Raw genomic sequence first — 15,443 nt, 5'->3', positions numbered from 1 at the left:
TAGGTTTCACTGGAGTGTGATGCATTGTTTCTTATTGTGCCTTAATGCATGTGCTCCATTTTCAATATTTCATGCCAAATGCATCCTTGTACTGTAAGGGCATTAATTTTATCTGTGAGAGCTGTCTTTACAGTATTTTGAAAGTACTGTACCAAAGACTCTCCCTCCTCAGATGAAACATTAACCCATGCTCACATTCATACGTCTCCCTCACAATCTCATTGACTTTTATGAGCCCATTAACCTCGATGGTTGTCCTTTGCTGCTCCATTAACACAATGTGTGAGATGATGGTGTCCATAACAACTGATGATGGAAGAAGGCCACTTTAGTTATGTAATTTCACCCCATGATGACAGCGTAGAAAATATTTACTTTTATGCTGATTTTATTTATTTCGACTTTCCAACAAGGTCTAATTTCACTTTGGCTTATAGACAGTCGAACAAAAGAGAAATAATTGTCTACAATTTGTCACAAAAAGTCCTTTTTTAAAGGAAAAATGCTAAACATTCACTATTTTCGTGCTTCTAAAACTGAAGACTTGCTGCTTTTCTCTGTTTTGATATAGTTTTAAATTATCTTTGGGTTGTAGTTTGTTGGAGAAAAGCATTTTGAAAATGTCAGTTTGGGCTCTTGAATTGTTATGGGCACGTTTTTTCTGACATTTTACAAATAAATAGATTATTTGATTATTAGTCAAACTTACTGACAGTTTACTTGAACATGATAATACTTTTGGGCATTGGAAAGCGCCATTAATCTTGCTTGCTTGCGGATTGGCACTGTCACCTGCATGTGTGACAGCTTTAGAACATAAGATTCATGTTTTAAATAAATGCAGTGACTGAAACTCCAGTTTACTGAGAATAGTCTAATGCACCCTTGGAGAAAAACCTTCAGCTGGGACATATTTACTGAATTCTTAGAGGCAAGGACAACCCTGCAAACATGTTCAAGCACGAAAGAGCACAAGACACAACACTGAGATGCTCCCATACAGTCTAGGGGTGCTCCTGTGCAAACTGCACTAGCCTGCAGATACATAATATTCAGAACGTGTGACATGTGACTGTTCTTCTAAAAGGCATTGGTATGTTCTTTAAAGGGAAATTAATGTCACGATGACATATCTCCGCCGCATAGCCTCTGTATAGAGGAAGGAAAGCGGTTGTTTCATCTTTCCTCTCATTATTTGCGCTGCCCTCTTGCCTCTCACACTCCTTATATGGGAAAGGAATTAGTTGCGCGAACAAGGGCGGAAACGCGGCGCGGTGACAGCTGGGTAAATTCACTGACATCCAGGAAGAAAAAAAAAAGACGAAGCGAGTCTGTCTTGTGAGCCTGCACACTGCACACTCCCACGGCGGAATTGACAGCGATACAAAAAAACCAAATCACTGCTTGACCAGTTTAGCAGGTAAGCGACATGCAACTGTTGACATTAGCGCATTTAACGGTTTCGCTGTAGCGTAAAAAGCAAGCGAAAGAGACGACAACACGTCCGTTAACGCGTCTCCTTTGCCGCGACATCGAATCATTCAGAAATGATTTATTGAAATCGGTGTGATGCTAACACACCCGGCTAACCGCGGCTGCTAAAAGCTGACGCCTCTCCGATAACCAGACCCAGATCTTTAAAAAATGTTTTTATCCTTGCTTACTTAGACTTCTTCTTTCTGTGGTAAGAGAGACGTGAGCTCGCTGAAATGTGCAAACTTCTTTCTTTTTCCCCCTGCAGACTAGGGCAACATTAGCTAACACAGGGAGGGGTGTAAGAGAGAGAGAGAAAGGGAGAGAAAATCCAGGAAATACCGAAACAGACAGCAGACACTCAACAGGGAGGAGAAGGGAGGGGGTGGCATACACCAGCTAATACTGTACACACTAATGTTGCTTTTGTGAAACAGTTTGACAGGAGTTACATTAGCCAGCGTTCTCATTGTTGCGATGGTGTTTTGACACATTTCGTATCCCCGGCAGACTTGTTTCCTCATCGGTGAAGCAACAGTCTAGAACAAGCTGACGTTATTTAGGGACAACATGTGTTGACTTGGGGACAAGTCACAGCTGTTAAAAGTATCTCCTCGCCCCTCATGTGAAATATTATTTTTATAGGTAACAGTTTATGGGCTTGGAGGGGAGACTTTCTGGGGACACAGAATTCCGCACGACACCCACCGGGTTCTGCTAGCTAGCTGTAGCCTAGCTAGCACCCTCGGCCGTCTGACTGAAGCCCCAGTGATCGCATTAACATCAGCGGCTTGAGCTTGATTTGTAGGAGGCTTGAGCCCACCGAAGTAAGACTGTCTAGGAAGGTTAGATCTCACCGCCCTTTGCTCTGGCCTACTTCTGTCTCTGCGACAAAGCCGAGAAGGTGTGTGGGGTGTTTTAATACAGTGCAAATAGAAAGAAAAGGCTGCACATACACCGAGTTGGACGCTCCCTTCTTTATGTCTCAACGTCCCCAGGCTGGAAAGGCACAAACCCCCACACAGGCCTAACCTACTTCATTGCCCCTGCATGCTGATGCTGCTCTATGCAGAATGTGCTTGTCATATTTCCACAAAAGTAGGTTTATGAATACAGTTGGCGGGGTTTTGCATATTGGAGGAAGTCCAGCAGGATCTGTAATGAAGAGGAAGTGAATGTAATCCAGGTGTAAATGCATCTTTCTGTTGATCAGGGGCTCTTGATGTTAAAAGGCAAAACGTAGCACGCTCCCTTCTGCAAAACAAATTACACAGATCTTTACTTCACTGATGTATTAATACTTTTGTAAAACAAGTTGATCTTGTGGCCTTCATCACTGTTTAATGTTCTTAGTGTGACATTTAGCTGGTGATATTTTCCTTATTGGCAACAAATCCCATGAAAAGACCAAAACCAACAATGCCCTAGTCTGTGTTTAATACTTTCTGACTTCCCTACCTTGTCTGTGGTGCAAAACAAGTTGCAAATGTGTAGTGTTGGGACATTTTAGCCTTTATTTTATAGTGACCGCTGAAGAGAGACAGTAAAGATGGGAGATAGTGTGTCTTAATGGTACAGGCAGGTGTGGTACCAGGCCACCCTGTATACTTTAATTTTAATAATATATAACAGCTAAGCACTGTAATGTTTAGCTACCATTACTCCCAGCAGGACTAACTGGGGCATTTATTGGGTTATCAGCTGTGATAACAGCTACAATATGATGAATGTGGGATTGACTGAAAATAAACTACCGTGCCGGCGTTCATTGTTATAAAAGAACATGTCACCCAGTGTGATGGTGGGGCTCATTGATATGTTTTTAATAGTTTTTGGAGCTCTATAGCACAGAGGAAAGATATCAGGCTCTGGATATGCAGACAATACTTCTGTATCAATAGTTTTGTTCTTTTTATGGGATAACCAGACGTGTACTTTAACTATAAGGGTCCAAGCTTATGCACACTTATCCATTTTCTTAAATTCTAGTAAAAAAAGGCTGCTGTAGACTCGGGTTACTCCTCCTCCTCTTAAATTGCAGTCAACTCTAGTTTTGGCCGTCTTGCCTTTTTATGGTGCTTAAATCTAAGGAAAATGTTGTGTTATGAAAGGCATGATTCCCTGGCTTGAGTCGTGGCTGCCCTCACGTCTCTGGAAAGTTGTTTTTACTTCCTAGAGAGTGGAGTTTCCTTGATGGTCAGCACTTGGCTTGAACATATGTGGTCACTTTACTTTAGCGCACTTCAGCAAATGTTCTCCAGAATCTAAACTGAGAGCTTGTTAGTGTTATAAACGGTACACTTTGTCATCTACAGTATTCTCACACATTTAGGTGCTTGTTTTTTGGTCTATTACTTCCACATACACCTTTTTAGGGGCCACTCCCTTCCTGTGTTCCTGGTGAGTCATCTCTCAGCTGAGACCAGGAAATGTAAAAGTTGAACTCTGGTATCTGCAGGTACACCGTAAACACTACTTTGGCCCTGAACATGTAGGCATTTAGGTCAAGGGTAGTAGGGATGTGTATTCTGCTATGATCTAATTTTATTTTACCACCAACTATCTCAGAAAAAGGGAAGTTGATGCATTTTTTTAAATTGGACTACCATTTAAGAATAGTACCAATGTTTTGTCTTGTTTCTAAATGTGACAAGGTTATCGCAACCTCTCATGCAGTAGCTCCAGTCAACTGTATGGGTTTATAGTAATTTAATGCTGCTGACAATCTCCTGTTGAAATGACTTAACAGTTGCACTTAATAGCCCTAAGGCTGACACAAAATATCACCCTGCTTTTAGGCACCATTATCCTGCTAACAACATGATTAATATTGGCCTCACTCGCAAGTTGGAGTCATGATGCTCTTCTAGCAACTTTTGAGTAAGCAATGCATAGCCTTAAGGTTTAAGACTTAAACATTTAGTGCGGGAACAAAATGTCATCCGTCAGCCCCTGTTTTGATACTAGTCCCAATATAATATGAGATTTGATAACAGTACTTTTTCTTTTTTTACAGTACTTGGGTGCAATTAAATACATTTGTAAAATTAGGGTTGAAATCTGGAGCTATTAAGAAATAAACAAGATGAATGAATATGAATTTGACCAGATATTGAATTTCTAGTATTGGTATATTTTTTGAGAACCTACTTTGACAGAGAAACTTCTTTTTTTTTTTCACAAAAGATGTCTTAACGTCTCACAAGTGTTGTCTAAACACAAGAAGATGCACAAGAACTTTGCCTGAATGTAAAATGGTCACATTGTCAAACTATGTGATTTACAATTTAGAAACTGTCTGTTAGAGGTATAAACAACAAGATTATGAATTTGACCCGACCTTTTAATACCAAAAGTTACTGCGTCTAGCTTCATCTATCACAGCCAAAAATGTTAAACGCTCTTTCTGTCATTAGATATCTGAAGATTTAGTTCAGTCCCTCTGTAGTGAAAGCGAGACAGTGGCAGCAGGTTTATCTTGCCTGGACTCATTAGAGAGAGTGGCCTGTGTCACTCCATTCACCGTCAGCCAGGTGTAAGTACCTGAGACTGGAGACGTCACACAAATGAAGGCAGTGTCGGGTTACAGCGGTCTTATGTTATGTTAGCCTTTCTCATTAGGTGTGTGTGTCCGTAAGTGCAAGCTTATGCTAGACTGGGATTCAAGTTAGTTAATCTTGTACTTAAAGGGGTTACGTTAGGAGAATCTCACAGACAGAGACTATGTTTAGACTGTAGCTGCTGTCCTTTAAAGTTTGAAACTGAAACATACGAGCATCTGAAATCGACATAGTTGGGATAACAGGGCAGGTCTGCACTCTGCGGAGAGTCTGCAGTAACTGCTAATGATCTACATACCTTTTTACTCAGCAAGTCTTGACCCGCTTACAAACACTTCTTTTTTGTTACTCAGCCTGTGTAAAGGTAGAATTAATTGATGTTCATTACAAGGCCAAAAAAGGCATTCTCGTGCTGACGAAGGGTCAGAAGTTGACACAAATGGTCATTTTTAATAGGTCGCAAGCCATAAGGGTTGGGAACAACTGTAATAAAATCATGGTCACAATGTGTGTCAGTGCTACAACGATTAATTGAATACATGATCGATAGGTTTAAGCAAAAATGCCGAACATTCCCTGGTTTCTGGCTTCTCAAATGTGAGAATTTGATGCTTTTCGTTCATCTGGGACTTGACATAAAGACACCAGGCTTGACATCTAATTGCAGGCAGTTACACATGCTTCTACGAAGCCTTGTAGGACAAAGTAAAAATGTGCCGTGGATCCAGAGCACTGCTGTTTTGTTATGCCACAACAAAGTAGCATATTTTTAATTGCAGTAATTGCCTTCCCCTTGTGTCCCAGAAGTAATTCAGTCCCCAATTAGAAGACTACAAGAAAAGAAAGCACCACTGTGCCTCCTCGCTGAATAAGAACAGCCGACCTCCCGACAAATTACAACACAGGAAGTTGAAAAGAGCTGATAAGGATTATATAATAATATAGTGGAGAATATGAGGATTTTTCCTAAGGTAGAAAAATAAGGAAGACAGGAAACTGGATGTGAAGTTCTGTAGGTCTGTATTTTGTGTTAAACATTTTGAGTTAAGCTTTAATCTAATGCTATATTTTCATTGAGTCATTGTCTTTGTATGTAGCCAGTTGCACCAATTAAGAGCTTTTGAAATGAAGAACTCCCTGCTTGTAGAGTTGCACGTAACAGTGCTGCCATTGCAGCAACAACAGGGAAGTATAATGTAACCAGGAACCAGTAAACCCTCAAGCTCATGCTTTTCGTCTCCATTGTTCCCTCCTCCACGGCTTTCTCCTTGTCTCCCAGGTATGGCTGAGTTGGCGAGTTTGGTGCAGCGGCTGGAGGTGGCGGTGGGTCGCCTGGAGTCCATGTCAGGCTCTGGAGGCAACGCTGGAGATTCTGCTGGGGGAGGTAAATGATCATCAAGTATCATCATTATGGAATTATTGGATATATGGGTTTATCAAGAATGGTGTCTCTGAGTGGGATTACTTAAATTGTGCATTAGTCAGAGTAGATCAGGTAAACGTGTTATCGCAAGTCACAGCACATCTGTTCTGCCACAGCCGCTCAGTACAGCCTCTCCTCAGACAAACAAAGATGACAAATCCCTTATCCCCTGACCTCCTTTAGCAATAAAGTTTTGAGTTTGATCTTTTCTTCAGCAACATTACCAATAAAGATATTTGACTATCCTTCCTCATCAAGGAGTTAAACAAGACTGCTGCACACAAATAATGTAGTTTGGATGTCAACAGTCTTTGCTGTGAAGTGTAAACTCTTTAGGATGTTGACATCAGTTAGTGAGTAGCTCACTCCTATCAGTCAATGAAAATTTCATTTAATTCCCTCATAGTGCTTTATTGGATTTATACTGCATTCATCTATATACTAAATATTACAGATTTAATATAAAATCTTTATGCCCTAACTAATTTTCTATAACATGGTCTTTTAAAAACAAAATGCATTTTTATGCCTTGTGTTTTCTTCCCTGCAGCTGTCTCGGCGTATGTCGAAGCCTTTGACGTGATCGTCAGCGGTCCCGTGGCCCAGTACTTCTCCCTCAGCCAGCAGATCGGGGGTGATGTCCAGAAACATGTAAGTTACAGTGTAATAATAAATTGTATAAAATGTGCCAGTGAACAACAGTCAGTTATCTCACTCTGAGACACCACCAAAAGGATCAGTCAGGCTCTGTGTTTTTATATATTTACTCCAAATGGCACACAAAATTTTATGATAAAAATGAACAAACTTGACCAGACTGAAGACTAAAATAACAAGTGTAGTGTGCATGTTTGTCGTTCGCTTGTTTTGTTAGATATGTAATTGTTACTGAATTTAAGAGGGCAAAAGCATACAAAAACACCAGGATGCCCGTTCTGTTAAGATATGTTGAACTAAATTCCCTCTCTTCTGTTCCAGGCAGAAATGATGAAGCAGGCTTTCTCCTGCGAGAGAAAACTCCTCATAACAGCCTCCTCCTCCCAGAAGCCCTCTGATGTGAGTTTAAAGTCTCAGTTAACTGAACGGCATTGATCATTCAATTTGTATAATTCATTATGTCCTACATGCCTTCACTCTCCTGTACAGGTTCTCTATCATGGCGTCGTTTCTCTTTGTTTCCTCCCTACATAATATATTAAAAATTAATTTTTTTTTTTTTTTAAACGCAGGCTTATTTGTTTGAAATATTTTTGGTTTTACCTGAAATGAATGTACACGTAGATGCAAATGACTCGGTCACTAGAGACATAACTGTCAAAGGATAAACAGTTGCCGGCTTCATGTACAGTATGGTTGAAGTGCTGTTGTTGACACGTAAATGTGTTCTGGTCAAACAAGCTTTTGAATCAAAACTATATTTGAATTCGGGGGAAGTGGATTGTAGTATTTATTGGACTTCATGTTCTGCACTATGCACTGCTTCATAATATTAAGCATCAGTGGGCCATGTACTCACAGACAGGTACATTTTGCATTTTTTCATTACTTACTGCTGATTAATGGTGGTCTTTCTGTCACTGCAAATGGGGATCATGGCTATCAGATAAGGAGAAATGGCTTTGCTAGATATATTTCTGAAAAGAGTCTTTGTCCAACTTCAGAAAATACAAGCACCCCAGTTCTTGCGGTCCCCTCGTATCTCTAAAGCTGCTAGTTGCATTTTTCTACTAAATGGCTTTGCATTACAACTATAAATCCAGCTTTAGACAAAGGCATGTCTGCTGAAAATGGAAGACATTTAGATTTGGAAGGAAAAAAATGACTTCATTTGTAACATGGTGGCTGTGGCTCAGGAGGTAGAGCGGGTTGGCCGTTAATTGGAAGGTCGGCGGTTTAATCCCTGGCTCCCCCTGGTTGCAAATACAAAGCATTTACATTTAACAAGAAAATGTTGGTGTACACAAAGTCACTATATCAAAGGGGGAAAAACTTGAACTTAATCTACCATATGAGTTTTAATAACTGTGAAACTTTGTCATCTCTTTCCTGTTCAGGCAGTTTTGACGACTCTCCTGCAGCCGGTGTCCAAAGCGATCCAGCAGGTGCAGACGTTTCGCGAGCAGAACCGCAGCTCGCCGTTTTTCAACCACCTCTCTGCCGTGAGCGAGAGCGTGCCAGCCCTCGGATGGGTCGCTATGGTGAGACTGGGAGTGGTTAACTGTCAGAAGTGAGGCTTTTTGGGACTGTTGTTTGTGTGTTACTGAGACTGACTCTGCATGTGTGGGCAGATAAATGGCTGTGTAATGGCCGGAAACAAGCCACTCTTTGATTCTGTCATCGCTGTCTGGTGAACAACAGTTTCTTGGCAGACACAAGGCCACTAGCTTCAGAGCTTCACTGTTACAATTTAGATGGTTAACTCTTTGTTTGTTGTTTAAATTCTATGAATAATACATCAGGTTTTGAAATACACATAATGGATGCATCCATTCTTTGTACACCTACTCCAGCATGTTCAGATCTCTTAGCCTCTGAACTGAATGTATTACTTTCATCACTTTGTTACTGTAGTGCGCAACTCTGTTTACTCATAATTTCAAGAGCAGTTTACAGGAAGATATAAAACAACATGCAGTTAAAACTAGGGCAACAAAAGTGTAAAAAAAAATAAATAAAACTTATGTACATGCAGGCAATTGAGGAAAAAATATTTGTAGGTCCAGCATCAATGTGGATATAAAAAGCAGTATATGTCTATATATAAGTCAAGGGTTTCTGTTTAAAAATAAAGGAAGTAGTTATGTTATTGTGTAATATTTATAGGAATAGTCCTACATTTTGGGAAATATGTGTTTTGTGAGAGTTTAGATACCACATGTTTGCACACTAACTAGGAAGCTAGAGCTTAGCATAAAGACTTGAACCTTAATTCAGACAATAACTTAAGTGCAAAGACTGGAGACAGTCAGGTACACATTGGTGGATGTGTCACCGTGAGGAATTGAACCCGGGTCTCTCACACCAAAGGCATGTGTCTTACCAACTGCGCCATCCCCATCCCCATATTTGGACTTTGTAAGCGGGGACAAAAGCTTGCCTGGCTCTCTCCAGTCTTTATTCCTAGCTAAGCTAATCACCTCCCCGGCTCTAGCTCCATACTCCTTTAACTCTAACTCTTTGTGTCCCAGGCTCCAAAGCCATGCCCCTACGTTAAAGAGATGCAGGATGCCGCCATGTTCTACACCAACCGTGTGCTTAAGGAGTTCAAGGAAAAGTAAGCTTCATTATATTGTTTCCTACTTTGTCTGCAGCAGTGAAGTGGTCCACACACTCCATTTATTTTTGTTATTTTTGTTGTTTTTTGCGTCATTTGCTTTTTGAAAGGCGGTGATTACTAAAATAATCAGATGAACCTTTATATGCAGCCAAGCAGTTTGCTCAGACCATCTGGCTTCCATCTTTCCTTCCTCTAGGTTCTTTTTTAAGTTCAGTTTTACTGAGTCAGCACTGCCACACGACACGCTGACGTGTGCTAGTGCTAGACTTCCTGTAACTAGACCTGAAATCAAAGCTTTTGTAGTTTATGAGCAGACTTCAGTTACAGTCAAGTTAGAAGTCAGAAAATAATCAGCCTGTTCGTGCTGGTTGTTGAGCAGAAACAGCTTTTTCAATTTCTTTCTCATTCAAATTTGTCTGTGAGCTCTTTGCGGAGTTGAATGCAAAACCGTTATGTTGTGTAAAAATACAAGACAGGATCAAAACGGTCAGTTCAGACAGTGTGAAATCTGGGATCAGTGATAAATGTGGGTTAGAAAAAGTTACATGTTTTATGTTAAGTAGTAAATCTCTGGTTCTTTTTGGTGTGTGGAGGGTCTGTTTTCCTGTAGGATGCAGAGACCAGTGAAAAGAAGATCAATGAACAATTCTGTTTCCATCTCTTCCTCACAGGGACAAGTCACATGCAGACTGGGTGAAGGCCTATGTCTCCATCTGGACTGAGCTGCAAGAGTACATCAAAAAGCACCACACCACCGGACTCACCTGGAACAAGAGTGTAAGAATTATAAAATCCTCTAAATAGCCAACGTTCAAGTGGAAAAGTTATTCACTGAGAATGAAGAATAAACCCACATTAATAAAGCAACTTATTCTTACTTGGAGTGAAGTGTTAGTCGCCTTTAATAGCAACACTCAAGCAATCAAAAGATTAATCTCATGTATGTTGAGCCAGTTGCAGACAAGGATTTACTTTACATCTGCCAGACAGTTCAGTCTTTTAGTGATGTGCTCTTCCAGTAGCAATTAAAATGTGGAATTGACAAAAATGAGATTAGAGATGAAATAAAACCAAACAGAAACTGGTAGACGAGCTACGACACAGAAATCCTCTAAGATGGGAAATTTTGTACCATGTTGATAAATGCAGGCAATGATGATGGAAAGCGATTGCAAACAAAATCAAAGCCAGCTTTTATTCTTATCATTTGTCTGCACGCCTGATGAATGTGAAGGGGATAAAATTGGTGTTTGGCCAATGAGAAAATTTTATTACTTGCATAATCGCTCCAAAGCATGTCTCAGAAGGTGTGTTTCTAAACTCTGACTCTGTACAGCAGACATCAGCAGCCGCATCAGTATTTTTAAGTCATATTTAACCATATGCTTATTTCATTTTTTTTAATGTTTTACTTTCAGTAGTTTTGATAAAAAATGGGTCCTCTTCTTGCTTTAATGGACAGAGCAGTTTTCTGTTATTACCCTCGTCATCTGTCCTCAGTGAAAACACTGATATCTATCGGATTATGGTATCTGTAAATTGCGCAAATGTAAAAAGGTCAATTGAATCATATTCTGTGACATTAGATGGCGTCACTTACAGCATTTCAAATGTTCTGTCAACCTCAGGGTCCCATAGCTTCAGCCTCTGCAGCTCCCCCCAGTGCTCCTGCTGGTGGATGTCCTCCCCCACCTCCCCCTGGACCTCCTCCTCCGCCAATGGACGTCAGCGGCGGCGGCGGCGATTCTGGTGCCGACAGTCGCAACGCTTTGTTCGCCTCCCTCAACAAGGGAGCCGACATCACCAAGGGTGGGTAATATCAGTGCCCAGCGTTGGAGGAACCGCTGATCATTTTTATACTTTTTGTCTGTTATGGTCGAAGTTTTGACTTGGGATATAAAAGTGCTTTCACAGATGAATTGTTGCTATGTGTAAAGGTTAATTGTGTAAGTTTTACTGGCATCTAGTGGTGAGGGTTGCGAAGTGCAACAAACGACTCACTCACCCTTCCTCCCCTGTGTGTTTGTGTTCAGCTCTGACTCTGAACTCACCAGGGACTCCCTCTAGTCTCTCCTCCTATACATATTTTTCAAAGTTTATTCACAAAGCCACACCAACATTTTTTTGTGGAGACATTTTTAACTCAGGCGGACATGTGCTCGCGTCAGTCTGTGCCACCCCAGTGTCTAATTGCATCCTTCCGTTGACAGAACATGAAGCAAACTTACTCTAGAGGTGGCGTGATTGCATACAGAGTAACCGATATAGTATATGAATTATTTATTTTAAGTATGTGGAGTTAGTTTCAAAAGAGGCTTCACTATGTTCAGGTTATTAAAAATATGAATTTTCCTTTTTCCTTGACCTCTCCAGGCCTGAAGCATGTGGGCGACGACCAGAAGACCCATAAGAATCCTGCCCTGAGGTCTCAGGGTGCTCCAGTACGTAGCGGACCAAAACCTTTCGCTTCTCCCACTGCCCGACCTGCTGCATCTGCCACCCCGACCCGCACGCTGCCCCCTGTGTTGGAGCTGGAGGGGAAGAAGTGGAAAGTGGTAAGTTGTTGGTTCATTCTCTCTAAAATGTTACCTGAGAATTACTTGTTATAATTTTTTAATTTTTATAGCTAACCTTTTTATAGTAACTTCACTGTTCCATCCTGCTTTAATCTAATTGTCTCCTCAACTCTTGCTCCTCAGCTCTTTTCCTTGTTCACACTTTTTTGTTTCTTGTCCTCTGCAGGAGAACCAAGAGGGAGTGCAGGACCTGGTGATCGACAACACTGAGCTGAAACAAGTGGTCTATGCTTTCAAGTGTAACAAGAGCACCGTGCAGGTTAAGGGAAAAATCAACTCCATCACTGTAGGTAAGAAAAAAAAAAATAAACAAACAAACTGGGGCAGTGTTGAAAGGCGAGACATGAGACAAAGATACTAGGTGAGGTGAAAGGGACAGATGCATACCGGTGTTCTGAAAATAGGAAGTTAGTTATTGTGTTAGGGCCTCAGTTAGAGCAGCAGCAGTGGTTTTGATACACAGCTCGTAGAAGCAGTTAAGTACTTGAGCTATTTTCATAACACTGGACAGACAGACATGATTTACATGTACAGCAACAGAGAGAGGTTTAACATAGATCGACTCTTACAGTTACATGACGTGTACTTTGTTTCTCTCAGACAACTGTAAGAAAACGGGCCTGGTGTTTGATGATGTCGTGGGCATCGTAGAGATCATCAACTGCAAGGATGTCAAGGTCCAGGTATGTACATGCAGTTTAAGAACAAAATGCTGTTTTAAAGAGACTAAAACAGACACAAGGAATGATCTGTGGCACACCACTCAGTGTGCTGTTTGATATCATGAAATGCAAAATGCACCCAGTGATTTCTGCTCTCGTCTCCCCCTCTAGTTGTTTTTGTTTTTTATGCTGATTTATATTCATGTAGTTACACAATGCAAGCTGCTCAGTTTTTGGCAACGGAGCAGCTTCACTGTTGTAATTTGCTTAAGGAAACCTTGATAGCTGATCAGAACAGAGGGCAGAGAAATGTGGTTCCCATTTAGATACAGCAGATATAAATGCAACTTTTTCCAGTGGGCAGCCATTACATGTATTGTAGGGAGGTAAATTCTCTTGTCTTTTTTTGTATTTAGGTGATTGGTAAGGTCCCCACTATCTCCATCAACAAGACGGACGGTTGCCACATCTACCTGAGCAAAGACTCTCTGAGCTGCGAGATCGTCAGTGCCAAGAGCTCAGAGATGAACATCCTGGTACCCAACAATGACGGAGAATTTGTGAGTATCTTTTCAGGAGGGACATTTCAAAGATTAATTAAAGGAATATCTGGTGATATTTTATATCTTTATTACTGTCAAAACAAATCCCACACTAAATGTCCCCCAGTGAATGCATTATTTTGTTGTGACATTTGCCAGCAGTTTTAGAGAATTTGCCTTTTTTTATTAAATCAAAATTTGTGAGATGTTTTTAAAGATTTAAGTTTAGCTTTTTTATTTTTAATCCCTTCGCCCCTGGTGGGATATAAGGCTTCGATGATCTGCCACCATCTAGACCGGTCTTGTGCTACATGCTGGGATACTCCCCATGTTAGATGCATCTCCTTTTAGCTCAGCTGTTTTTGCCAGTCTTGCTTCCTTTTTCCTGATGGAGTCCATCCTAGTGGGATTCAGCTTAGGTGGGATGTAAAGGTTGTATGTAATGTAAAACAGGATAAGTCAGTATTGAAAGACGGATTAACACATTGTTGGTTTTGGTCTTTTATCATTAAGAAAGACAGAATATTACCAGACTTAGCCTTTGTTATTTATCACAAGCATGTGAAATATACATTTCAACACGTTTTCTGTCTTATGCCCTCTCTTAGACGGAGCTCCCTGTTCCTGAGCAGTTCAAGACCGTCTGGGACGGCAAGAAGCTCGTTACCACAGCAACAGAGATCGCTGGATAGACGGGCAGCATAAGAAATGGCCGCCCCTCCTTGACACCATCCCCACCCTTTTTTGCAAATGCCTTCCTGTCTGATCGACCACCCCACCAGCTAACTCTCACACTGTAGACTGAGATTTGGACCTCATGAGTTATACCTCCCGCCCATCTTCCTTTTTACCAGCCAATCACAGCTTAAGCTGTCCCTTCCATGAGCCAATGAGAGGACTGCTCACTTTATCTGGAGCAAATCCTCCAGCCAATCAGCAGGGAGCAGCTTGTCGTTCAAAATTGGTTTTCCCTGTGAACCAGTGAGCACATTCATGAGTTTTGCCAATAGCTGGGATGCTCTGTATGATGTATTTTTTTTTAATGCTAAAGCTAAATTTAACATGTAGAATAGCCAATATGGGAACAGGGAGATTGATTCCTCTGCAACAAAAGTACTGCAGCCGATCACGCTCTATCAGGATGCTTCAGGCTATTACTCTTTTCTTTCTCCGCTTCCTGGTCTGGAGGGGCTGGTGATTTTTTTTTTTTTAAAGATGCGGCCTGATAGGTTTCTGTTCCATTATATGCAATTCACTGGTGAAGCACCTGTCGAACACAGCCCTTTTTTTATAGAGGATAATGGCATCCATATCACCTCCGCTGCTGTGGCCGTAACAATATTAACATTCATAGTGGATAATAATATAAAAAACAAAATGTCGGCACTCTCAGAGCTCAAACAGGAGTAAAAACAAGATGCGTTAACCACTGTCTGTTTCACATCATAGACTCCATCTAGATGTTGGAATAATTTCAATAGCAGGAAAATTATCATTCCATGTGCTTTCCCTTAAACCCACACATAGGACATTCCCGAGTATTAAAAAAAAAAACATTCCATATAAAGAGGCATGTAAGGAAAAGTTTGTGATAAAGAGCAAAGAGATGTTGATACAAAGTGGAAGAGACTTAAGACATAATCATTGATTGACGTTAAATACTTCACCTCCACCTTAGTCTCTAGATTGGAAATATCTGCTGTAATCATCTGTATAGATATTATCTTATTAGCCTGACCATCGACGTCTCTCCACTCGCTCCCAGCCATGTCTGCACTCTTTGGTTACCTTCGGCTCTTGAAGCTGTGAAGCTCTTTGCTGAATTTTTGTTTATATTGTCTCTTTCTTTTACCTCTTGTTTTTTTTGGGGGGTCCAAAATCAGAATTCTGCTCATTAGTACTGGATCATTAAAAAATCTTGCAATAAAAT

The 15,443-nt window shown here is 40.9% G+C and overlaps 1 protein-coding gene across 1 annotated transcript; it reads left to right on the top strand.

Moving 5' to 3' along the window:
* Nucleotides 1–1,267: 1,267 nt before the first annotated feature.
* cap1 (CAP, adenylate cyclase-associated protein 1 (yeast)) lies at nucleotides 1,268–15,442 on the top strand. The gene is made up of 13 exons (XM_038725524.1): nucleotides 1,268–1,420; nucleotides 6,313–6,417; nucleotides 7,007–7,107; nucleotides 7,435–7,512; nucleotides 8,511–8,654; nucleotides 9,645–9,730; nucleotides 10,405–10,510; nucleotides 11,362–11,542; nucleotides 12,107–12,288; nucleotides 12,476–12,599; nucleotides 12,910–12,992; nucleotides 13,388–13,531; nucleotides 14,122–15,442. Exons 2-13 carry the CDS (start codon nucleotides 6,315–6,317, stop codon nucleotides 14,203–14,205), a joined length of 1,416 nt encoding a protein of 471 aa, XP_038581452.1. The 5' UTR covers nucleotides 1,268–1,420; nucleotides 6,313–6,314; the 3' UTR covers nucleotides 14,206–15,442.
* Nucleotide 15,443: the final 1 nt, after the last annotated feature.

This window comes from Micropterus salmoides, unplaced genomic scaffold (assembly GCF_014851395.1).
Source record: "Micropterus salmoides isolate LMB-PRFRI ecotype aquatic unplaced genomic scaffold, ASM1485139v1 Ms_hic_scaffold_17, whole genome shotgun sequence".
NCBI classification, from domain to species: Eukaryota; Metazoa; Chordata; class Actinopteri; order Centrarchiformes; family Centrarchidae; genus Micropterus; species Micropterus salmoides.
This window is presented reverse-complemented; position numbering and strand designations above follow the sequence as displayed.